Consider the following 25,873-nt stretch of genomic DNA (forward strand, 5'->3'; position numbering starts at 1 on the left):
TGTAGGCGTATTGAATTGACAACATGATTGACACAATATAGCCTAATATATTAACACAAATAAAAGTCTCATAGTGGAGTAATTTGCTTTAGGTTTATTGTAATGATATTCACTATTACGCATAGAGTGCACAACCATACCATGTCGGTAAAATAACCTACACCAAAAAACACAACAACACGAACCACGCATTCTCAAGTTCACACACCCATCATCTACGGTAGCTTTAAATAGAGGGACTGATACATCGTGAACTACATTTCCCAGTCAGACTTACGAATAAGATTGCGCACTCTAGAATTACCCTTTGTTTTATAGGGCTCTGGAACTTGTAGTTCTTATGTAGCTTCACTGTTTCCTTCATTACGTCTCGGAGCCTACACAGTCCATGAGGTAGACAATTCTTTGCAGGGGGAAGTGCACCTTAGACATGAAAATATTAGCCAGGTAATTTTCATTTTGTAAAGATTTCCTGTCTAACAGTTTGCATATGAAGATAATGATTGTCAATCAACACCGAGTCCTTTAAAAAATACCGTTTTGCCTGTTGCGCGCATGCTACTATAATGCAAGGACAGCATTAGCTGCGTTAGGTTAGTCGTTTTATGTCTGGAATTGACACAATACGGCTGCAATATTCTGGTTGTCGTTGACGTTTACTGATGTATTGGTAACATTAACTGCGATTTATCTCGATTACATGGCAGTGAACGTTTAAAGGGGTGTCAATTGTATGGTGAGAAACAAATAAAGGTAAAATCGATGTTTCGGGGAGGATAGTCTGCTAACGTTACAACCCTGTTCGCAGGCATGCAAGAAGACACCTTCATTTCTGGAAAAAGACTAGCTAGCCACAAGAATGCCGCAACATTACGGATGTCACTTCCTTGAGCGCAGAATAAAGTAGAAAGGCAGAAACGTGACATGGACATGTATTTTTGAAATCTGCGACTAGGACTATATTATAAAGACTGGTTATATAAACGGGAGCAGTTGTTGTTGACAAAGCAGCAGAGAGCGGGGTTAGTACGCTGCCACTACCAATCATACAATAGTCCTGCAACGTTAGCCAGCGTGGCTAGTTGAAGCATTCAGCGCAGCAGTGACAGCAGTAAATTCCTCTCAATGCCAAGCTGTGTCCCGGGGTCTCCCTAGTCCTAGCCTAGGCCCTAGCTAACTGATTCGCGTTTCTGTATGCCTTCTGTCACATGTTCGGAAATGCTTTGTTAAGACCTTCTCATGCCGCTTTTCACCAGCATTTGTCCCAGTTTGTTTCTTAAAATGATGATCATGTTTGCTAAGATCTGTAGCTGCCATGCCATTGGCAGCAGATTTGCAGCAATCCCTAATTACTACCATCTGAAGCTGCCTCACTGTTTTAGAGTAAAAACCTAGCTCGTAATCAGAATGTTTACCTTTCTCTTTTCCTCTCACCCCAGGTTTTGAATTGATGGAAAGATGTCCAAAAAAAGGGGGAGGTAGGTGTCAATTCCTTAACATTACGCCACCCACATCTGTGTAGCCTACAAATCTGTCTGTCTGACTCTTAGAAAAGCTGCAGTAAATTATGAGATGGACTGTTTAATAGTAACATTAGTAGCTTTGGGAGACACAGCCTATCTCTTTATCACCTTATCCACACATTAAAATCGTATCCTTATTCTAGAGCAGTTGTCATGATATAGCCTAGTGGTAGGCTAGGTATAAAGATGCCATGGTTAAGCAAGTAAGATGCTGCTGCCTAATTGAAGTGTTGTTTTGTGGACCAGCATGTGATCAAATCTGAGTATGACCATGCCATCAAAGTGCACACAGGTAGATATTCACAAACTGTGAGTTATGTAGGTTAGTGGTAGTACATAGGCCTATGCGTGCGTCATGCCACAACCTAATTAGAATGGCCAGGGCTCGTCTTGTTAGTTGCCTTCTCTAATTCAGACATTATTTTCTCATTCTCCCACCGCTCCCTCTGCTGCTCATCACATGCTTTTCTCCATCTCACCAATTCCTCCACCCTTTCTCCATCTCACCAATTCCTCCACCCTTTATCCATCTCTCTAATTCCTCTGATGCTTTCCCCTCATCCATGGTCCTCCTCTATTAAACACTACCCCCCTACAATCCCCCCTACTGCTCCCCCTTTTCTCCCTCTCCCCTCCATTTCCTCTCCTCTCCCCTCATCTCTCCTCCTCTCCTCTCCCCTCCTCTCTCCTCCTCTCCTCTCTCCTCCTCTCCTCTCCCCTCCTCTCCTCTCTCCTCCTCTCTTCTCTCCTCCTCTCTTCTCCCCTCATCTCTCCTCCTCTCTTCTCCCTCTTCATTTCCCTCTGCTCCATTCTCCTCCTTGCCTTATCTTTCCCCCTGTCTCCTCACCACTTCTCTTTTCTTCTCTTTTCCTCCCCTCCTCTTTCCTCTCCCTCTCCTCACGCTCACCCTACCCGCCCCGGTAGGAAGCGTAGCAGCGGGGAGCTGAGCGACGGCCTGTCCCCAGACCCCAGCAGCCTGCTGGGCAAGCGCATCCAGCACAGCTGGCGTGAGAAGGGCGCGCTCACCAAGTGGAAAGGCACAGTACTGGACCGCCTCAGCGTCAACCCTTCACTCTTCATGGTCAAATATGACGGCTTTGACTGTGTCTACGGAATTGAGCTCTTCAAGGACGACAGGGTGTCCAACCTCCAGGTCCTCACCGAGAAAGTGGGTGAGTGAGCACACTGGAACACAGCGCGGATGCCTAAGGAGCTGGGTTAGCATGCAGCGCAGATGACTAAGGAGCTGGGTTAGCATGCAGCGCGGATGCCTAAGGAGCTGGGTTAGCATGCAGCGCGGATGCCTAAGGAGCTGGGTTAGCATGCAGCGCTGATGCCTAAGGAGCTGGGTTAGCATGCAGCGCGGATGACTAAGGAGCTGGGTTAGCATGCAGCGCGGATGCCTAAGGAGCTGGGCTAGCATGCAGCGCGGATGCCTAAGGAGCTGGGCTAGCATGCAGCGCGGATGCCTAAGGAGCTGGGTTAGCATGCAGCTCAGATGACTAAGGAGCTGGGTTAGCATGCAGTGCGGATGCCTAAGGAGCTGGGCTAGGAGCTGCCACTGTTGTGTCCTTGAGCAAGGCACTTAAAACGTGACGGCCCACTGGGACTGTCCCTGCAATTGGTCTCTGTAGGTCACTTTGGATAAAAGTGTCAGTAAAAGACATTAAACAGCAACAAAAATGCGGGCAACAGAGAGAGGGAGAAACTTCCCTCAGACAGTTACAGTTTGGATTTATTCCAGCGAAGCTAAGTTCTGTGGTAACAGGCAACCACCTTTCTGTTGGTAACAGGCAGCAGTGATGGTGAAGTCCTATGCAAAAGAGGAAGGAAATATCCAGCCAGAGGGCAATCAGATTGTCTCTTGTAAATTGTTTTAGATGGTTCTAACAGTGAGGTTTATAAGCATGGTTCTGAGGTTTATGAGCGTGGCTCTGAGGTTTTGGGGCATGCATGGTCCTGAGGTTTAGGAACATGGTTCTTAAGGGGTTAGGGACATGGTTCTGAGGTTTAGGGGCATGGTTCTGAGGTTTAGGAACATGGTTCTGAGGGTTAGGGACATGGTTGTAGATGGCTGCAAAGAGTAGTGTTCAAAGTGTTCACTGAGAAGGGGTTCTATCTTGGGATGTGACGAAATGTCTTTAGAATATGCTGGTTCAACAAGGTTTTGTTGATTTTCCATAGCAGCCATCTTGCCCTGCTATCCAATTTGGGTGAGGTCAGGGTTGAGACTCTCTTCTATAGAAGGACATAAGGTCGGGGGGGGGGATTCACGGACTCTCTCTGGGCAGGACATGGTGCGTTGTCTCCCAACTCCATATTTAGTAGTATTAACTTCCTGTCTAGGCACCGGGGGTAGCATTACTGTAGTTTGCAGTGTTGGAATGAGTCCAGTTTTGAGGTTAATGGTCAAACAGTTGTAACCCTGGGTACAAGATCTACATGTAGACTTTGACACTCTACTGGCTTCCCCACCGCACAGTGTAACGCTACGGTGTGTAAACAGGAAGTGGTTCTATTTTCTCACCTATGCTAGGGTGCTGATGTCACTGCATGATATTGGCATGGCAACAGGTTCACAATGAGAATGGTGCTAGTGAGCTCAGAGCAGAAAGAGAAATGGACAGTTAAAGATGAGGTGTAAAACACACACACACACACACACACACACATATGTGGACACACACACACACACGGGTCATTCTGTGTGAAATCACACTTTTGGACCGCATTGCCACGGATTTGAATGAAACTTGGAATGCTGATTCGGACATATAAGAAAGCCATGAAAATGAAATTGCATGTGTTTTGGATCAATATTAAAGGAGAATTCCGGTGTGATATTGACCTAAAGTGTGTTGAAACATGATACTGAGTGTGAACATATGTCTCATAGCTCATCTCGGCTTGTCCCCTGCACTCTGAAAACTGGTGCTAGTTAGCCGATGCTACCAACAGGTTTTTAAAGGGGGAGCCTCGGGCATCGGCCTAGCCATGCACGAGGCTCAAAGTAGCTCCACACTTCATTGGTAGACTTCCGAGGGCCCTGACATCTTCCAGTAGCAGCAACTGGAATCCATGCAAACTTAATGGAAATTCTATGTTTACCAAAAATTAACAGTAACCATACCATATTATAAGTGATTATAAGTTTACAAATTCAATAGCAAAAAAAAATATATTTTAGGTTAGTTTGTACTATCATCAACATCTCCAGAAAGTTTGGTCTTTGGTTTTCGTTTTATTGCCGATATATCACTACTTATGGTTTTCATGGCTGGGTGATTGTTTTCTTTCGCATGGTTGCTTTTGACTTTTTGTTTAGTTATACCATGTGCTGTTGTGTTTACATAGCCATGTCTTTCTGTTCCTTGTGTCTCTGTCTCCACCCCTCACCTGAATCTGATTATTAGTCTGGTCATTGCTTCCCCTGTTCCTCCTTGTGTTTATTAAGAACCACTTTCTTTAAGATTCAGGCATGTTGTGATACCCCTTTATTTTCATTTATTTATATTTTCTAGCATTTCCATTAAATGTAAAGCTGGAAAAGAGCTTTACAACGATGTGAAAACCATTTGTCTGTGACTAAAATTGAGGGAGACACATTAATTCAAAGTCACCCCCCCCCCCCCCCCAATTTATTCAAACTTCATTAAGCCAAATCTCCTTTAAAGCTGCAGTTGGCAAGGTTTTTTTGATCATATTCACTGAAACCGACACTATGCCGACAGAGCAACATAAATCAGCCGGTTTTAGAAAAAAACCCGCACTTCTACCTCCACCTAGAGCCTGCTATTTGTTTTGCAAAGATCCAAAGCTTCCCAGTAGGAACACCAACGCTACCACTGTGCTCCGGCCTCACCATCCTCTCCTTATTCACCCCTTACCTCTTTGCATCCCCATCCTCTCCTCCTCTCCTTATTCACCCCTTACCTCTTTGCATCCCCATCCTCTCCTCCTCTCCTTATTCACCCCTTACCTCTTTGCATCCTTGATCATGCTATTTGATCATCATCTTTTGATATGCCACATCTGTTAGGTGCTGTATTATCTTGGCAAGGGTAAATTGCCCACTAACACGGATTTGAACAAATTTGTGTACAACATTTGAGAAAAAAAGGTGTCGTGTCTCTAGAACAAATTTGCTCTTTTACTATTACTAATTTATGAAAAATTAATTCCTCTAGCACTGAACAACTCAAGTGCAACTAAAATTGCGTTGTTGTGTGTAAACCACAGTGATGATTAATCATACATGGGTCATACACATAATATATTTCAGGAGAAAAAGATGATTATGTGTGAGAAGTTTGGTTGGATACAGAAAGATGCAGAGGACTCGGGGAACAGTGACATGGCACTGGATGGAGAATTCAAGCATAACTGACTAAATACTAAATAACATAGCATTTTTTATGGAGGTGGACAAAACTCCCTGTCTACCTCTCCATGCAAATGGCGTAGCTTGTTATGCTCCAGTGCCTACACTGCATAGCAGACAAATGCTGCACTGAACCCTCGCACCTCTCAGATGTGCTAATCTGGCTCCATGGCTGTGGATGCGAGGAGATTGCTTTTTAAGCTGAAGACACAGGCGGCCATCAGTGTGTGTGGATGCAATGGCCATGACGGGCTAGTGCCTGCGGGGTCGTCTGAGGTCACAGAGGATTTGTCGGATCTTCGGCACAGTTTACAGGCAGTGATGATGAAGGAAGACTACAGACTATGCAGCGAAAAGAGTGCAGTGTTGTGTGTTCAGCGAGTAGTGGGCATATGTAAGTCTAGAAGCAAGTACAGTGTTTCCCACAGAATTGGATTCAATTTGTGGCGGTAGCTGACTTGGACAACGGGGGACAACTTGGACTACCTTGTCTGTGGACATCGTTATTTGAAAAGCCAGTGCTGGATAAACAAATAGCGTGCGTACAGCGTGCGTGCGACAGAGGAAAGTTCTTTGGTGTTGCTTTAAAGGGCTGCTGATGTGTGGATGCAATTCATAACGTTTTCTACATAGTTAGTTAAAATAAAGGTTCGTACTTCTCCTTGGGACAAGCAATTTTGGAAAACACTTTTCCATTTACATGGGGATTTTGCAAACATTCAGTGTCAGAGTCAATAAAATGAGCCCTTCAACGAAATTGACAAGCAGCTGTAAGTAGGCTAAGCATGCTAAATTCGACATCCAAACAGTATTCGAACATTAGCTTTGAGATGCTGCTTGATTGCATAACTTAACTTAGTTTAGTCTCCTCAATGTAGCCTACTATGTTGTGATAAGACCTTAGCAGAGTTAACTTCAATGCAGCGGTTTTGAACAAATTTGCACAGCTCCTATACCTAGTTTATATACTGTAGTTATGATGTCATCATTGTGTATGTTAGACAGTGATGAAGCTGTGATGTATAGTTGTTCCTATGTAACACTGGTCCGTGTGTCCCTGTAGTGAATAATAAGATCAAGGTGCCTCATGATGCGGAGGAGCTGGTGGGGAAGGCCGTGGAGCACCTGTTTGAGAAGGAGGACGGCGAGAAGAACGAGTGGCGCGGCATGGTGCTCTCCCGTGCGCCCATCATGACCAACTGGTACTACATCACCTACGAGAAGGACCCCGTGCTCTACATGTATCAGCTCTGGGACGACTACAAGGATGGGGACCTACGCATCCTACCTGAAGCAGGTGAGACACCTACGCATCCTACCTGAAGCAGGTGAGATAGGGAAGGGGGAATGGGGAGATGTACACATCCTACCTGAAGCAGGTGAGACACCTACGCATCCTACCTGAAGCAGGTGAGATAGGGAATGGGGAGATGTACACATCCTACCTGAAGCAGGTGAGACACCTATGCATCCTACCTGAAGCAGGTGAGACACCTATGCATCCTACCTGAAGCAGGTGAGATAGGGAAGGAGGGAGACCTAAGTGAATCAGGAGAGGTTGGGACATGTGTGCATTCTATCTGATGCAGGTGAGGTTCAGCTCAAGGCTAGATTATTTGTTTTACTGCATGGCAGTGAAGTAGTTTCACACACTTTTTCATTGGCATATTTCTGTATGTTGTGACGACTTCAGGGCTTCAGACTGCGACCAAAATTTGAGAGTGAGCGACTGCATTTTACATCCAGTCGCACACACATGTGACCAGTAAATTTGCCCCCTTTTTTTACACGTTAAACGTGGAAGGGGCGCGTCAATGAATCTGGAATCTGTGGCAGGCCAATGAGTGTGAGAAGGATAGGGAATGGTCACTGTAAGTGGCTAATGTGTGGAGGGGGAGGGTTCTAGAGATAATTGAGTGCACGTAAACGTCTGTGGCAAGGAGAAAGACATCACAACCTGCTACTGTACGTGCGTTTTAACAATGAGCAAGCAAACTATTGACTCATTCTTCCGACCTACGGCTAGTGTGCTAGTACCAGAGTCTACACTCAGTATCACAGTTGGATGATGACTGGCTGCGAGAATTCAGCTGGTTAAGGTACTGTAAGGAGACAAACTCAATGAACTGCGATGTTGCAGTTGCTATCCCAGAACTGCGGGCAACACAAAGTTTGCCAACAGGGCAGGCACTTCGCAGTTTAAACACAATATACTAGTTAAACAGAATCGTAGTCTCAAGAAGAGAGTATGCTGTGACATGTTAAAAAAGTGCACAATAAAAATGTGACAAACAATATTTGGTTAGCATGTTGATTTACGGTGATTGCACCCCTAAAATTTTCCGTTGGGGGCCACTGTGCTTCTAGTGGAAAAAGAGTTAGTCTGGAGCCCAGAACTTATTTTCATATATTATTTTCTGTTGCCAGTTGTATTTTCTCTGCGTCAGTTAGCAGTTTCCAGTCTGGGCTGTGGAGGAGTCTCAGCTGTGTGAGGCCCTGTCATTACACTTCCTTGTTGTGTGTGTTTATTAGTGTGAGGGAGCAGAGTGTGTGTGTGTGTGCAGCTTCCTTCTGCACACACTGGTCACTGTTATAGTTGATGGAGCTAGCATGCCTGTGTCTAGATGGATAGATGACTAGATAGATTCCTTAATGTCCCCAGGGGATAATCATTTCCAGTACAAATTCCTGTGGAGGGGAATAACACAGACAAGAGAGTAAGAGAGACGGCAAACCACACACCCAATCACACACACACCCTGAGTGCTGAGTTAAACCATATACACATACTTACGTAAACACATATGTCCACTAATCCACACAGAAGACATGACAGTCATGTCACTGACACACAAGCTGAGTTTTGCAGACTTGTCTTCAGGTTGTGTTCGGAGTAGAGATGCACCGATTTATCGGCTGGTGACCAGAATCGGCCGATTTTCACTTGATTGGCCATGACCGGAGAACGGCCGGTCAGTCTGACATATGCCGATTTTATGCCGGTTAAATGCACAGGGTTTCCGCGGGGTCTTAAAAAGCCTAAAATTCAGAACTTTAAATTTAAGGCCTTAAAACATCTTAAAAACGGTCAGATTTTCATTCCAAGGTCTTAAAATTAATTTAGTCAGGTCTAAAAAATATTTTACCATCGTTCATTTCCAGAAACGCTGGCCGCAGAAAGTTATTACAAAATAGCAAAAAAGTATTGAGTCGTAGCTTGCAAAGCAGAGCTCTAGCGTCTTTGCTACAATTGTAACAAAACCAGCAGAATGCTGCTCTCAAAACATTGGTTCAGTGTGTTGTAGTTCTTTCTGGGGGATATTGGTGTTGGTACGTAGCCTAGGCAGTGATAAATCTACAAATCCTGTGATAAATGCAATACCTGCCCGCAAAATACGTCTGCGTCTCCTCAGAATTTGTTCAAGTTCGGCTACGTATGGAAAATGGGAAAGTGTAGGCCTACTTCCAACGAGACATGGCTAGATCCAGTGATGCCAATAACGCGTTACTCTATTTTGTCCACTTTTTTCGGTAACGAGTCTAACGCGCTACTATTTCTAGCAATCAGATTAAAGTTACCTATCCAAGTCACTGTGCATTAGGCCTACTATTTTTGTCATTTATCTTAGTAAAATATATATTCTTTGCTTTTTTCTTGTCTCGGGGATTAAAGCTCACGTTTTCAGCATGATGACTCACGTGTAATACCACGCAGCAACACAAACATAAACAACAATAGAGGGAGGATGCGCATTTTAGCTGTACAGTCATTATTTTGAGTTTGTGTCTGCTAAACATGATAACATCAAGGTATGTTGTACACTCTGTGCTGGTGACAAAGTGCTGTCTAGCTAGACATCCCAAGTCTCCCGAAGTTCTGGGAGTCTCCCGATAGCGGCTTCCTGACGCCCGCAAATCAGATAAAATCTCCCGGAATCTAGAACGAACAAGAGCGCGCAAGCCAGACCGGGAATTCAAATCGTGTGTGCATCTGAGTTGGATGAGCTGGGTGGTGCGTGTGTGCCTGAAACGCATCCAAGACAGAGAGCATCCTGGCCTGTTTTGCTAAATCAACCAATCAATTTTCAGTGTAGGTGGGCTTTTATCTTTTTTCTCCCGAACTAAATGAATCAGTTCAGTGTATCTAGGAACAGGAGCGTCATGGCAGAGTCAGTGGCCCCCAAAAAGGAACATTGACCCATTTCACATCAGACTACACAAAAGTGTACCCTTGTCTCATACAGTAAGAGTAAAACATAATGATATTTTTGCACACTGCACTGTTTGTAGCATTGCCCATGGCTGCAAAAGACTTGTTGAGGTGAGTTTAACAAGTGTCATTTAATTTGCTATATCAGGCCTATACTAGATCGCTAGTTGCCAAGGCTACATGAAAAGCCTTTTCTTTGCAAACACCGTGCTCTCCTGTTTGTTCTCTTGTTGAAAATGAAAAGCCCAAACTACCAAAATCTACATATTTTATCATCACAATTTCTATCTATAGGCCTTCCTTATTTTGTGTACTGACTAGACATTATTGAACAAACATCTGAATTTCAGTATCTAAGTAGGCTAAAGGGCTACCTCCCTAAAATTTACTTTTTTTCAGGTTGGGATGTCTGCTATACATTGTTGACATTACTGTTAAAATGCATTTCCAATAAAGTGAATATTGGCAAAACCGGTTGTCATTTTTATGTTGAGGCTGCGGGGGGTGTCGGCAGCTGCTGAAAGTAACTAATAAAGTAACTTGTAATCTAGGGCTTAAGGTTTAGGGCATTTGGCACGTGACACGGATATTTTTTTCTTGAGTATACTACAAGTGAGCAATGTCAAAAGCAGTTGGGTGTGGAAGGTTACTACTGTAATTGCTTTATCTGTAAATTAAATTAATGCTTTTTCAATGACTTTTCAATGATTTTTTCGGAATTTCTTTGATTTGAATATTTTTTGGTAATCCGTTGTGTAGGTCTTAAATTTCAATCTTTATGGTCTTAAAATGTCTTAAAAAGGTCTTAAATTTGACTTACTGAAACCTGCAAGAACCCTGAATGCACTTGGGCGCCGCATGATTAACATTGCGCAACATCAGCATCACACGTGCACGTACGAAACGCACATGTAGGAAACTTTGCGAATTAACATGTCAAAGTCTGCTTTATTGTCAATTTCTTCACATGTCAAGACATACAAAGAGATCGAAATTACGTTTCCCACTATCCCACGGTGGAGACAAGACATAGTCCACAGACAAACATAACATTCAAGTAAACAATATAAAAAGTAAATAAGAAGGCACATACAATGAAGAAATAAGAGCAGCAAAATTTGGGTTGAAATTGTGCAATTGTGCATACAGTAGACAGTCAGCATAATAGTGCAAAAGTCAGGCCAATAAATGGCTGAGGTAGTTCTGTTTGACCTAAGTATGAAAGTGGCATAGTGGTGCACGTTATGTAAGAGCAGCAGAAGTGTGTTCAGAAGTGTTTTTAGGACAACAGGACAACAACAACAAGTTGTAAAGTGTACAAGTGGAGTAGTGCAAGGCAGCCATTGTGGGTGCAAAGTCCAGGATGTTATGTAGCTGAGGGTGGAGGGGGAGAGGGGGGAGAGAATTCAGCATCCTAACAGCCTGGTGTATGAAGCTGTTGGTGAGTCTGGTGGTGCGGGAGCGCAGGCTTCTGTACCTCTTCCCAGAGGGCAGTAGATCAAACAAATTGTGAGCGGGGTGACTTGCATCACTCACAATTGTGGTCGCCTTGCGGGTGAGGTGGGTGGTGTAAATGTCCTTCAGGGAGGGGAGTGAAGCTCCAATAATCCTTCCAGCTGTGTTCACTATGCGCTGCAGGGCTTTCCTGTTGTATTCAGTGCAGCCCCCCCAGGAATTTGGTGCTGCTCACTCTCTCCACCACAGCACTGTCGATGGTCAGTGGCAGGTGTTGGGTGTGACCTCTCCGGATGTCAGCTGTTTGGAAATTCTTTAGCGTGTGTGAAGAAAATAACAAAACACATGTAAGGAAAAAGTAGGGCGTGGAGGGATGACACTTGTGACATCATCATGTCGACATCATTAAGCCTGATGGCTTAAGTGGTAAAGTCCTCAAGTTTTGCTCTCACCAGCTAAAGGGTGTGCTCACCAACTTGTTTCAGATTCTGCTGCAGACATCCACAGTTCCCAATACATGGAAGCAGTCAAATATTGTGCCAGTTCCAAAAAAACCTGGTGCAACTGAACTGAATGACTTTAGACCCATTGCTCTCACTTCCTTTCTATGCAAATGCATGGAGAGAGTAGTGAGTAAACATATAACATCCAGTGTGTCCAACACCTTAGACCAACTTCAATTTGCATATAAATGTCAAAGGGGTACAGATGATGCAACTACAACACTGTTCAATGTCTTAGCCAAACATCTACAGGTTCCCTCTCATTATGCTAGAGTTTTGTTCATAGATTTTGCATCTGCTTTTAATTCTATGCAAATTCATGTACTGCTGCAAAGACTTGATTTAGGGGTTAATGGTGGGGTAATTCATTGGGTTAGGTATTTTCTCTCAGACCGCCCTCAACAGGTTGTTTTGGGGAACATCAAGTCAGAGCCCACTGTGCTAAACACTGGAGCACCGCAGGGTACCATTTTATCTCCCTTACTGTTCTCTATATACACGAACGAATTTAAAATTCAAGAACAACATTTTAGTTTACTTAAATATGCTGATGACATGGCCCTGGTTGGTTTAATGCAGAAAGGTGATGTGGAAAGAGAACATGCCTATGCCGGCCACACATCATCTCTTCAGCAATGGTGCCAAAATAGCTTCTTAGAAATGAATGTAAGACGAAAGAACTTATCATTCAGAATGATATGGACCTGTTACCGCCAATAATTATAAAGGGACAGAGAGTGGAAGTGGTAAATGTTTTTAAATATCTTGGCACTCTTTTAGACAGCAACCTCAGCTTTAAAAAAAAAACACAGATTTGATTTATAAAAAGTGCTCACAACGGCTTTACCTTCTACGTAGACTCAGAAACTTTGGCGTGAACAGGGACATCCTGCAAACAGTGTATAAAAATCTTGTCGAAAGCATTTTATCATTTAATATGATAATGTGGTATGGCAACCTGAACATGCAGCGAAAAAATAAATTACAGAGAATAGTGAACATGGCCTCAAAGATCATAGGAAAGCAGCAAAACCAACTAAGTGTGATGTATGATGAACAGATTTTAAATAAAACCAGGAAAATCATAAATGACCCCTCCCATCCTCTGTACTGTGAATTTGAGCTCCTACCCTCTGGGAGGCGTTTTAGGGTGCCCAACGCTATTAAAAACATCTTTAAGAATTCCTTTGTCCCTAAAGGAATAAGGGCGATTAATAATACAGGATTCTACACTTAATCCACCCCCAGTTCTTTATTGGTCTTATTACTTATTTTATTTATTATTGTATTGTATTGTGTTATATTTACTACTCCTCAGCTACTTTATTAATCTAAACACTCTACTGGGTGCTAATGTACTTTCATATTAACTTAGTAGGCTATTTTAAATTGATTTTTTATCATAACTTAGTGTTCTCCTCTTCTGCTTTGTACAAGTGCAGTGCTTGAATGCTTGATTGTGTACTGTGGGATTATTGTTTATGTTTATATGTCTGTGGTGAAACTGAAGACAAATTTCCACTTTGTGGACAATAAAGTAAAGTATTCGTATTCGTAGTATTCGTAGCTGAATTTGCAAAGTTTGACGAAGCTAGCAAAGGCCAACACTCAGGGGCTAAAGGTAAAAAACATCTAGCTCGAACTAGCACTGGGGCATCCACAAATCCGCAACCTCTGTTAGCTTTGTTTACCAAGGAAAAGAGTAAAGGCATAACTGGAAAGATCATGGAATTCATTGTGCTGGATGACCAGCCATATTCTGAGGTGGAAAATCTAGGTTTCAGAAATCTCAAAAACTATCTGAGCCCAAAATATGTCATACCAAGTCGACGGTATTTCTCAGATTTTGCACTAAAAGAAATGTTTGACAATGTGTCAAAACACACTCGCAGCATCTTACATGCCAATTCCAATGCAGCGATTAGTTTTACAACTGACATTTGGACGTCAAATTTGAGCTTGATGTCCGTGCTAAGCCAAAATGCACAGTGGGTGGATGATGACTTTCTAACTACACCGAGTCATGTCACAATGTCAAGAGGTCCCACACTGCTGCCAATCTGGCCTTTACATTCGAGAGAATGTTACAACATTGGAGAATCGACAGGAGTAGGGTGCATGTAGTGTTGCGAGACAATGCAAGGAACATGGTGAAAGCACTGAATGATGCCAACTTGGCTAGTTTGCCCTGCATGGCGCACACATTACAGTTGGCAGTGAATGAGGGTCTGCTATCCCAACGAAGCATCATTGACATGGTGAAAACTGGGAGGAAAATTGTTGGACATTTTAAACACTCACCACAGGCCTACTCGCGATATCCAGGAATATCCAGGTGCTGTAACATCCACGAACAGCTCGGCCAACCAAGTGCCTGCAGCAAGATGTCATCACAAGATGGAACAGTACTTTCTACATGCTAGAATCGCTGATTGAGCAGAGAGGTGCGCTTGGGGCATTCGCTAAGGCGAATGACCTACCGGTCACTCTCACTATGTACCAGTGGGGGTTAATTGAGAATGTGCTCACTCTTCTCACTTCTTTTCGAATAACTTACAAATAGGGTTGGGTATCGTTTGGGTTTTATCCGATACCGGTGCTAAATTGATACTTTTAAAACGGTGCCGGTGCCTGAACCGGTACTTTGTTTTTAAAATGTTTTAAATTAAAATGGTCTAAAGCATAAATTGCTTTTTTTTTTAATTGATGGAACAAATTTGAACATGAAATTGAACTGTTATATTCAATTTACTATCAATATCTCATTGCTACTACGAATAATACATTTAAATGTTAAAACAGCTTGCCATGCATGCACACACAATGGTAAGCTCTGCTTTCAAGTTTCCCCAGTGTAGGCGGTTTGCATAAGGTAGGCTATGTTAAAACCGCTTGCCATAAAACTGCCAGGTCATGGACAACGGCATTTGCAAGCAAGCTAATCTAACAGGGACTCTACTTTCCAGTTAATTCAGTGTGTTCCCAAATGCTTCAAGAAATTTCATGTCTTAACCCATAACACGCAGTAGTTTTGAACATGTTAGGCTACATGTCGGTGTTGAAGTGTTTAGATTCCCAGCACTAGCCTAGTAAGCATTTTAACAGCAACTATGGCTATGTGCTAACACCATTCAGCTGAGTTTAATTAGCGATAACGTACTGAGATGGTTTCGCAGCCTCTTTGACAGCTGTAACCTACATATTTATGTTTTTGCCAGCTAACTTTTAACATGATCTTCATATTTATTGTGATGCTATATGGGCCTCATGCACATGAAAGATTAATATCATGCCATTATGTTGTTTAACACCGTGAAATAAAGTTTTTACCTTACAACTTTGCTGATAACATTTCAAATAAATGTCAGTTAGCGTATTAGCAAGGATATTGTGTAACGTATAGGCTAGCCTATTGTTGATGTTGTTTCATAGCCTTTTGCTTGTGTGTAGTTAGGCCCACTGCTAGATTTTGACAGGAGCTCGCGATATCGCTTTAAAGTAAGCTATTTGGGCTCACGCAAGCTGTCAAACACTGTCCACTCGCCTATGTGGTGCACCCCTCTGGTTTATCCAGTGTTTATCATATGTTAGCTAACTCAGAGACTTTCTAATGAAGAGACACAGCACTCAAAAAATACTCCATAGAAATGCATGGGGCTAGTTTGTCACGCCAATATGGCCGTTGTCTACACATATCCCACCCCTTCCTCGGCAAAACGTCGACATGTGAATACATTGAGCCAATCATATGGTGTGTTGTGAAGACATCGTGCCAATCATGTGTTGTGATCTCGCCGCTGGAGCAAGATTGGTGTCGTGAAGCCTTGCGCATGCGCAGTTCGACCCAAAGACTGTGCCCGATGAGTGCCCATAAAATGTTGGTATATGGCCGCCGAGTGGAGGGACTTGCCTAAAAGGACTTTGGCTAACTGTATCTGGGCAAGACGTTAGAGAAGGCACATGACATGCAGTGATGCCTCGTATAAAAAATAAATAAATTAAAAAACGCTATTTAAGCACTGAAATGAGGCACCGAAATCCACGTTATTATTCGATGCAGTTACTACCGTTTGTGTCGGCACGGGTGCCAATATTAGAACCGTGTTTCGGTGCCCAACCCTACTTACAAAAGAAATAAGCTCATCGACAGCAACAGCTGCAGATGTCATTCCAGCCATCACCGTGCTGAAACGGCTTTTGGAGAAAAGAGCTGACTTCGGAGTGGGCACTACAAAAGCCACGTTTTTGGAGGCAGTTCAGAGAAGGTTTAGTGACGTTGAGAAGGAGCCCCTTTACGCGTTGGCAACAGTTCTTGACCCGAGGTTGGTTGGTTGGTTATTATTAATTAACAATTATTTATGTATTTATTTAGACTATTTTATTAATGAATTAATGAATGAATGAATATACATAGGCCTATCATATAGCCTGTTAATATCTGATTCTGAAACAATACTTTCTTAAATCCTTATTTTTTTTGTTTGTGCAAAAGGTACAAGAATCGCTACTTTTCCGATGAAGTGAAAGATCCAGTAAAACAGGAGCTTCAGACTGCACTGCAGAGGTAGACCAGATGCCCACCAGAGGAACCAGCTGCTGAGGCATCCACGGCTCGTGGACCTGACCCAGAGGAAGCATCTGCAGCCAAAAAGCCACGTAGCTTACTGTTTTCAGTTCATGACGTAATCCTTAAGGAAAATACTGAGGTGGAGCAACAACTGGCCAGCCCCTTGTCTGTGCAGGTACAGAGCTACCTGTCAGAGGCGCCCATTGGCAGAAGTGAAAATATGCATTGATAAATCGGTGCATCTCTACTCAGAACACAACCTGAAGACAAGAAAATGACCTACTGGAGGACAACAAAGATCGTTTCCCTGCACTTGCTCCACTTGCCCGAGCTTACCTATCTGCACCATCTACAAGCGTTGACAGTGAGCGTTTGTTTAGCCTGGCAGAACATGTGGTAGATGAGAGAAGAAACAGACTAGCTGGTGACAAAGCAGAAATGCTTCTGTTTGCGAAGAAAAACTTGCCATTGATGTGATTGCAATAGATTTGTGTGTGTGTGTTTTTATAAAGAATCTTTATATTGCAAGGCTATATTTATTTAATTTTTTATTTGTTATTTATGTATTATTTTATTGACATTACCTGTTTTCCCTGTTTTCATACAGAAGTTTAGTTTGCTAAATAGATCACATATTTTTTTAGTTGGATATTGATATGAAAAGAAGAAAATGGTTCTTCCATAACACTGCACTTTAGATGTGTGTGAACTTCCCACACCAGGAATAATTTATATAGTTCTATTTTTATAGCGATAGCGATTATCTGTTCAAAAATATTCTATTAAAGAAAAGATAAAAAAAAAAAAATCTTTGTGTGCTGTAAAGTGGTTAGAAAAAATGAAATCGGCTAAAATCGGTATCAGCAGGTCACACTCAATGAAAAATCGGAAATCGGAATTGGCCTGGAAAATTGTAATCGGTGCATCTCTAGTTCTGAGCTGTCCTATATGGAGGCCGAGACATTGGGTTGTTCGTTATGGAGGCAGAGTAAGTGAGCTGTCCATTATGGAGGCTGATGACTGTCCTTTATGGATGCCGAGACCTTGGGCTGTCCTTTATGGAGGCCGAGACCGTGGGCTGTCCTTTATGGCCTAAACATTTGTTAGCCTGAGCATTTGTTAGCAAAGCCTATATATATGCTACCACAACAACTTGCTGCGTTAGCCTCAAAATGTATTATTGTTATTATTATTTTCTTCTCTATTATTGTGTTTGTGTTGTATGAATGTTCCAAATGTAAAGCTATTTGAGCTGCATTCTGTGTATGAAAGGTGCTATACAAATAAAGATTCTTCTTCTTATTATTATTATTATTATTATTATTATGGAAGCTAAGGCTGTCCGTTATGGAGGCCGAGACCAGGCTGTCCGAGTGGCCGTTATGGAGGCCTAAGGCGGTCCTTTATGGAGGTCGAGACCGTGAGCTGGCCTTGGCATTCATTCACTCTGTGTGATTTCTAGTGAAGGCGACGGTCACTCTGTGTGATTGGTAGTGAGCGAGTGGTGTCCTGCCCTGCACTGATAGAAGTTGAGCTGGGCTGATACGGCTGAGATTGGAGGGCTTTCTTCTGAAGAGAGGCTTGCTTCGAATGGTTGTTTATTTTGTTCTTATTTACTCTGAGTTGGACAGTCAACTAATGAAAATTGCAAGCAGATGTATGTAATGAGAGAAAATTGGCAGTGAGTGTGTATCATTTGACGGTTAGAGGATGCTAGTATTCAAAAATTGTTATGGTTAGTCATGTTATCTCTGTTGGGTGGAGTGGTTGTACTTCAGTGTACTTCAGCAATGTTCTAGAGCTCATTTGGCTATGTTATAGCATATTTGAAGCTTGGCTCGATTTTAGCCCCGATTCAGTCGGACCAGACTAACTTAAGAATTGGAAAAATTCTCTTCTTATTTGTCATGTAGTTTGAGCAGGCTCAGGATGCCCAAGTAGAACGTGTAACAATCACCATTCCAGCTCTGGTCCGATCTGATCAGATTTCTGGCATGTCAGACATTTCTGTTGGTCTTTTAGTGTGAGCTGTTCGAACTTGCAGTGTTAGCAGAGCAAGAGCAACGGTGAACGATTGAAAAATGTAGTGCCAGTTACCATGTCATACACAAATGAGAAAAATCATACAGTTTCTGTCTGGCCCAAAATGTCTTTTTCTAGAATGTAGAATGCAGACTTCTAATGGGACTCACTGTGAAATGATGATCACCAATCATCTAGTCTAGGATGTGATGTTAGCTGCTGGCCAGACCTCTGTCCATTTGTGCATGTGTGGCACTAGCACTGCTCTAGAATGTGGAATGTTGACTTGCAGTGGGAATTATTGTACAATGTTGATCTCCTGTCATCTGCGCTCTGTGAAGCAGAAGTCTATGATGTGATGTTGGCTGTGATAAGTCTTAATGCATCTCCGAGGTCAAGTGTATGTGACCGGTGCCCTGAGGAAGTGATGAAGACTTGTAGAGCTGATGCCTCTACTGAGACACACATGCACACACGCGCGCACACACACTCTCTCACACATACTCTCTGACACACACACTCACACACACACTGCTGCCGAGGCTACTGTATGCGCTGAGGCCTCCCATATCAGGTGTGTGCAGGACGGAACAGACAGGAAACAAGCCCAGGGTAAAGTCCAGATACTCATCCTGATAGAAGTTGTCAAGTGTTACGTATACAGTAGATATAGCCGTGAGCCGTAGAGACAGCCGTGGCCTACTGGTTAGGGCTTCGGGCCTGTAATCGAAGGGTTGACGGTTCGATCCCTGACCAGTAGGAAAAATGTGGGCGGGGGAAGTGGTTGAGCACTGCTCTCCCATGCCCACATCCACGGCTGAAGTGCCCTTGAGCAAGGCACCTAACCCCTCACTACTCCCCGAGCGCCACTGTAGCAGGCAGCTCACTGCTCCGGGTTAGTGTGTGCTTCACCTCACTGTGTGTTCACTGTGTGCTGTATGTGTTTCATTAATTCAGATTGGGATAAATGCAGACCAAATTTCCCTCACAGGATCAAAAGAGTATACTTATATACTTATACTTACTACTTATCAGTGTTGTGTGTAACGAGTTACAAAGTAACAAGTTACAGTAACATAACTACTTTTTTGAGTAAAAAGTAGTGTAACGCGTTACTACTGAAAATTTGTTAACTTAACGTAGTTCCTTTTTCATATCGGCGCAACGTTACTTTTCCCAGGGACAGATTTGACAGCAACGCTGCTTTCTCAGTTTGCCCGCTTGCGCAATAGGCACTAGCTCCACATGGCAGCCTACGTGACAGAGGCTGGTAGCATGAAGTGCAATTATAGCTCCACACGGTACGTGACAGGCTGGTGGCAATGAAGAGCAATCATAGCAAGCGAGACGCAGCCAACGCTAACTTCTGAGGGATGGAGGTAGCCTAGTACTTCGAACTCATTGAAACTAAGGGGAGGAATGTGAGTGTTAGTTGTAGCCTAGCCTGTCCCTTGATTTTGTCTACTGCCGTTAACTCAACTGCCAGCCTATTGATACGATTTGCACAAGCTTTGCACCAAATTTCGGAGGAGCGCCTGTTTAATGAAGGAGTATAAGGCTATAAAATAAGCCCTCATATATTTTGTGTTCACCTATATGCCCAAGATGTAGCGAGGCTATGTTATTTGATATTGTTTCATAGGGCTTTAGTGGTGGTGTTGAAGCCTATAAGCCCAATGTTTTCTTGTGCTCTGTTTGTGGCATTTTTTATAATAAAGAGCACAAAATAAATACCTGTTATGTCCTCCATAGTAGAACTTTATGTAGGCCTACACATTTAGGAACAGATATTGGGTTCTGCCCAAAGTCGAGCAACAAAAGTAACGTAAAAGTAACGAGTAACGTAATAAGTTACTTTCCATAGAGGGTAACTAAGTGAAGTAACGGGTTACTTTTTTGAGAAGTAACGAGTAACGAGCAAACCCTACTTTTTAAAAGTAACTTCCCCAACACTGCTACTTATAGACACACACACACCACACATTCACATAAGGCAGGAATGAGGAGTCAAGATCATCTGTAGGTGGTCAAGGGACACAGCACATCTTGTCTTTACCACAGATAATGTGCTTGGGACTGGAAGATAACTGGTGTACCACGATCCAAGATCATGAGTCGAAATTTGTGAAGCCTAGTGCTAGCTCTTTGTGAAGTCTAGTGGCTGCTTACTAGTTCACTAGAATAATCATATGGCCCAGTACAGTGAAAGTATTTTGGCATCTCCCAAATAATGGCTGTATTACTGTATTCTGACCTCAGTGTGTATAGTTATCACCATGATTAAGAGACACAAGATCAATAATTAGGACTTAACATAGTATGATTTAGTGTTAAGTTGGGGAATATGACTGTGGGTATCTGGCTTGTCCTCCCACTAAAGGAACAAGAAATCTAAATGTCAGTGTGTGTGTGTACAGACTATCTCTGTCTCCATCTCTCAGCAACTGAGATCAAGCTAAACCACAGCTGTAAGGGTAAACCCCAGTGACGTAGTAATGGGGCTTAAAAGCAGCTAAGCTAGCAACGGAGCAATTGTTGTACAATGTATATCTGTAGACTCTCTCTCTCTCTCTTTCTCTCCTTTTTCATCCATCTCTCTTCTTTATTGCTTTATTGGCATGACAAGGTCACTCATATTGCCAAAGTAGTTATTAGATAATAATAACTAGATAGACTAAAATAATAACTCCCTCTCTCTAATAATAACAATAATAACTCTCTCTCTTTCCCTCCATAGAGAATAAGCACCTGCTGCCTGCGGACAGGAAGCCAGGGGAAGAGTCGGAGAGCCTGGTGGGGAAGCAGGTGGAGTATGTGACAGATAAGGGCGTGAAGCGCACGGGCCTGGTCATCTACCAGGTGCCCGCCAAACCCTCGGTCTACTACATCAAGTATGACGACGACTTCCACATCCACGTCTATGACCTTGTCAAGACCACCTAAGGCCAGTCAATGAAGACACATCACAACAACAACAACAGCAACAACAACATCATCAACATCAACAACAACAACAACATGAAAATGGAAAAAACTAAAAGTAATGTATTTATGATGACTCAAATTCAAACTCGCCCCCACAGCTCCATAGCGCCCCCAACTTGTCTGTCAGCTGTAATCGTGTTCTCCAGCGTAGTGTAGCCGGCTTCAGTTAGCGTACCACCACACACAGATATATATATATATATATATATATATATATACACACACACACACACACACATATACATACATACACACACACATACAAGGACTAAACCAAGTGGTGGTGGGGGGGGTGGTTCAGCTCACATGTTCATGAGTAGTTATATGTTGGGGAACAACTGATCGTGTGAATACTTGTGTTTGTTCAATATGAGTTTGTGCTTTGATTAGGTCAAATTTGTGATTCGTATGTGTATTTCAAAATATATTTCTACCAGTGTGTTTTGCTAATTGTTTTGGGCAGGGTTTGAAATGACTGACCACCCTGATTCGTTTTCGTTAATGATGTTCATCGTGCTTTGCCGCACCTTTTTCTTTTAAGGTGTCAACTACACAAAGAAAACATGAACTTCACATTCAGATCTCAACACAACCTTATATTATCAGGCTGTCATGGCACTAATCACACACATAAGTTATTAAACTGCATACAGTTACTAAAGAGATACAATTAGAAATACACTCATAGACAGGTTTCCCTAATGAATCAGAGCCTGGCTGGAATGAGACAGCCAGCAGAAAGCAATTAAAACTAAGTGAGATGGTTTTAGCTGGATCTTGAGCTAAGATGTTTCCAGTCAGTGGCAAGCAGTCACTCAGCTGTACGTACAGTCAAGCCATTTCGTTACTATGGCATCATAACTGTCTGCCTTGTTCAGTGAAATCTACAGAAATCACCTGAGGGAAGCACACGTATGGAGAATATCTACATTACCAGTATATTATACGACATGTGGTGGTGGGGGGGGGGGGGGGGGGGGGGGAATGGCAGTGTGAATCTGCCGTGAATCTTGGAACATGAATGAGATCGTTTGTAATTATTGAAAAATTTTCCTAATGTGTGTCTATGTAGCATAGCTGTGAAACGGCTAAGAATGAAGCTACAGGGCTCCTAACATTAATTTATCTCCAATTCATCTGACCGATAACAATGCACTTTTAAACAAGTACTTACTGGCTTCTTAACGTAGCATAGTCCCCATTTAAGTCTCCTATTTACGCCAAAATAAAGCTAATAGTAGTTAAATTCAAAAGCCATCGAAAAGCTGAAGCTAACATATAGCGCTGTAGCTAACGCTCTTGGCCACCTAGAGAAGCACATGGTTTTAGATTTGGGCGACTAAAGCATCTAAGATGTGGTCTTCCAGCAGGCTGGCACTGCTGCTGGTTCCTAAAAAATAAAAAAAATAAAAATAAAAAAATAAAATTCGGACACATTATTGTACTTGATATATGATAATTTAAGGTGTGGCTTTTGATGATCATTTGAGCATCAACTCGAAATTAACTCATGGCATTTTCCCTCAAAGTGCTACACAGCTTTACCGAATTGGACTGGGACATTCATGTTCTGTTTCAGCTGTGCCGTTAGTTAGGCCAGGCTGTGTTCTTCACCGTGATTGGAGGAGTTGGGCATGCGTGTCCCTCTCCCTCCGACAGTTACGCCATGTTAGCTTAGCTCGGCTCTGCTCTGGGAGTTGTGCTATCGTGGCAGCCTCGCCCCCATATGTTTAGACTCTGCTCAAACTTTCCTGGTTTGTTGTAAATATTGCAAACAAAAATAAAAGCTTGAACTGATGACTTTTTTTGTTGTTGAGGGAGGGATGGGTAGGTAAGGGGATTAGTAGTGACGTAATGATTTGGCCTATTACACTTGTAGCAAATGCACTTTAATTCTGGGCTTTGGTTCTCTCTTGCTCTTCTTAAACAGACTCTTGGCCTAATCCCACACACTCAAGCCAGAGTGCATGCTGAAGTAGCTTAGCATCATCATGCTAATTGGCGGAGCATAGATCAGATTAATTGATGACTGAGTTGTATTGTAGAAAACATCAGTCTGGGAAAAAAAAGCAAAAGGAAATTTAGAATAAGAATGTGTCACAGTTTGTTACGGAGTTATTTGTCTTGTGCTGCGGAGATTGTCGCCACAACTTTGAATGGTGAAGTGTATCCCCTCCCTCAGTGAAATCCTCGGGTTTCTCTGGTTGCCCTTCATGCACAGTAGCTGAGGGCGACCCAGGGACCTGGTGTTAAAACACCCCATTGAAAAGGATGACTTCTCCTAGAGAGACAGACAGATGTGAAGCAGCCCTAACAGCAACTGGCCCTGTTCATGCCAACCTGGCTCTGATTTGGCTTGAATCAGTTTTATCCAGCTGCTGTGTGGGCTTGTGAATTGTACAGACCCCAAGACTTTGTCTCATACTTCTTTGCTGGCTTTTTTCTTCTTCTTCCTTCTTCTTATTCTGGACACACGTCTTTGAGTCTATATATTCCCAGTGTTGCTGTTGTCCTGTGTGTGTACACTGTACAGATTTGACCAGTGGGGGACATTCTCCTTATTGGTCTCTGCCCTGTTAGGGTTCCGCTGCCTCTTCTGGCTCTGCATGCCTATCTGTCTGTCTGTCTGTCTGTCTGAAGTTGTGGAGGAGTGTCTGCATAAGTGCCAAGGTGCTGGAGCGGGTCTTAGCCAGGCAGGAGCTGCGAGTGGAACAGGCCTGTGTCTGGTTCTGGTTCTGATTGGGAGCCTCTGCTGGCCCAGAACCGGCCGTGGCCAAGCTCTTACCACAGGAGTGCCAACGAGCGTGCAGGGCAGGGTAGTCTTAAAAACACACCAGAGGAGTGTGTGTGTGTGTGTGTGTGTTGTGCTTGACTGGACACAATCCACCATTTGGCTGTACTGATGTGATATTTTTTAGACTGGGAAGCCCAGTCGCTAGGTGTAATATTAAGTAATAATTCAGTCCTGATACAGCACAGCTGTGAAATCGGGGAAGGAACTTTAAAGCTGCCAGCACTTGTCCAGGTGGTAGCCTACTTTTAGAGAACGCTGCCAGCACACCAGCACCTCCTGCTAACTTGGCTTGGCTAAGACCTGCACTAGAGTTGTACTTGTAATGAACTTGTATGGTTCAGTTTTGGGTTTTAAACCAGGAGTTAAAAACTGTGTTTTAAGATATTAATAAGTGAGATATAAACTGTGAGTGACCCTGGATCTTGGGTGAAGCTCATGGAAACTATATATTGCACTTATCCCCTTTGAATCAAAATGACCATGTTTGTAATAAATACAGATATATCATCAAGGTCTGTACAAAAATGTTTTTCCTTCTTTAAAAGCACACAATATTTTTCCCCCCCAAAAAGACAGACTCTTAAGTTCCTGAAGATGTTCTATTGTTCCAAACAAACCAAGCCAATGCTTAAATTTGAGGACGTCTTTGAGCTATTTAGTTTTCTCCTTGGCTGTCAAAGCAGAGATTGATGGCATAGGCTTACCTATGTTGTACTCTTTTGATTGGCGGTTTGTTTAGCCACACGGCTCCTTTGTGAATAACTCTCTCTCTTGCTCCTGTGTGTTTGTTTGTTTGTGTTTACTCTTGTGCCGTCTGCTGGCTTCTGGTAATGCACAGCTGCCCATGTATACGTTGATGACACACTTGTGCTTGTGTGTTTGAATCCATTTTCGCTGCTTATTACCAAAGTTCACTTTTCTGTAGGCGACTACATCAAGGAGTGTCAAATCCACACCCATCATGTTTCTGTAACAATGCTACCATGAAATAAAATAAAGACGATATTTTTTTGCACTGGTGACAAATGTGTTTAACTGTTTGCAGATGTTCTGATAAAACCTGCTGTCTTTACCACTACACTGTGCATTTGCACAGAGTTGATCAAATGTGAATGAATGAAATTAATAAACAAGAAGAGTACAAGTGTACCTCCTCACACTTCTAACAATCCAACACAACATGCACTTAACATGCACTTACCAATTACCATAGACTTAACTTCCTCAACCTCAACCTCATTCTCCCTCCACTGCCATCTCCTGCAATTCATTTGACTAGTACTTAAACTTCTAAACTCTCATCCTCTGCTAGTTGTTAAGATTTTGACTACAGTCTTGATGGGACTTGACAGGAACATAAGCAACACATCGTTATCATCACTGATTTTGGTAGACAGTAACTTTTAACTTTTCTGTTGTTCTCTATTTTTGTT

General features: G+C 42.8%; 1 protein-coding gene across 2 annotated transcripts; it reads left to right on the top strand.

Annotated features, from left to right (window-relative positions):
• The first annotated feature begins 327 nt into the window (after positions 1-327).
• On the top strand, positions 328-25,455 carry zmp:0000000521 (spindlin-1). Of its 2 annotated transcripts, none has more exons than XM_042085177.1 (5): positions 328-447; positions 1,440-1,478; positions 2,448-2,695; positions 6,968-7,201; positions 21,399-25,455. In XM_042085177.1, exons 2-5 carry the CDS (start codon positions 1,459-1,461, stop codon positions 21,602-21,604), a joined length of 708 nt encoding a protein of 235 aa, XP_041941111.1. In that variant the 5' UTR covers positions 328-447; positions 1,440-1,458; the 3' UTR covers positions 21,605-25,455. The 2 variants fall into 2 exon arrangements, with proteins under 2 accessions (XP_041941111.1, XP_041941120.1); XM_042085186.1 differs by lacking the exon at positions 328-447 and adding an exon at positions 871-1,022.
• Positions 25,456-25,873: the final 418 nt, after the last annotated feature.

Source organism: Alosa sapidissima, chromosome 1 (genome assembly GCF_018492685.1).
Source record: "Alosa sapidissima isolate fAloSap1 chromosome 1, fAloSap1.pri, whole genome shotgun sequence".
NCBI classification, from domain to species: Eukaryota; Metazoa; Chordata; class Actinopteri; order Clupeiformes; family Clupeidae; genus Alosa; species Alosa sapidissima.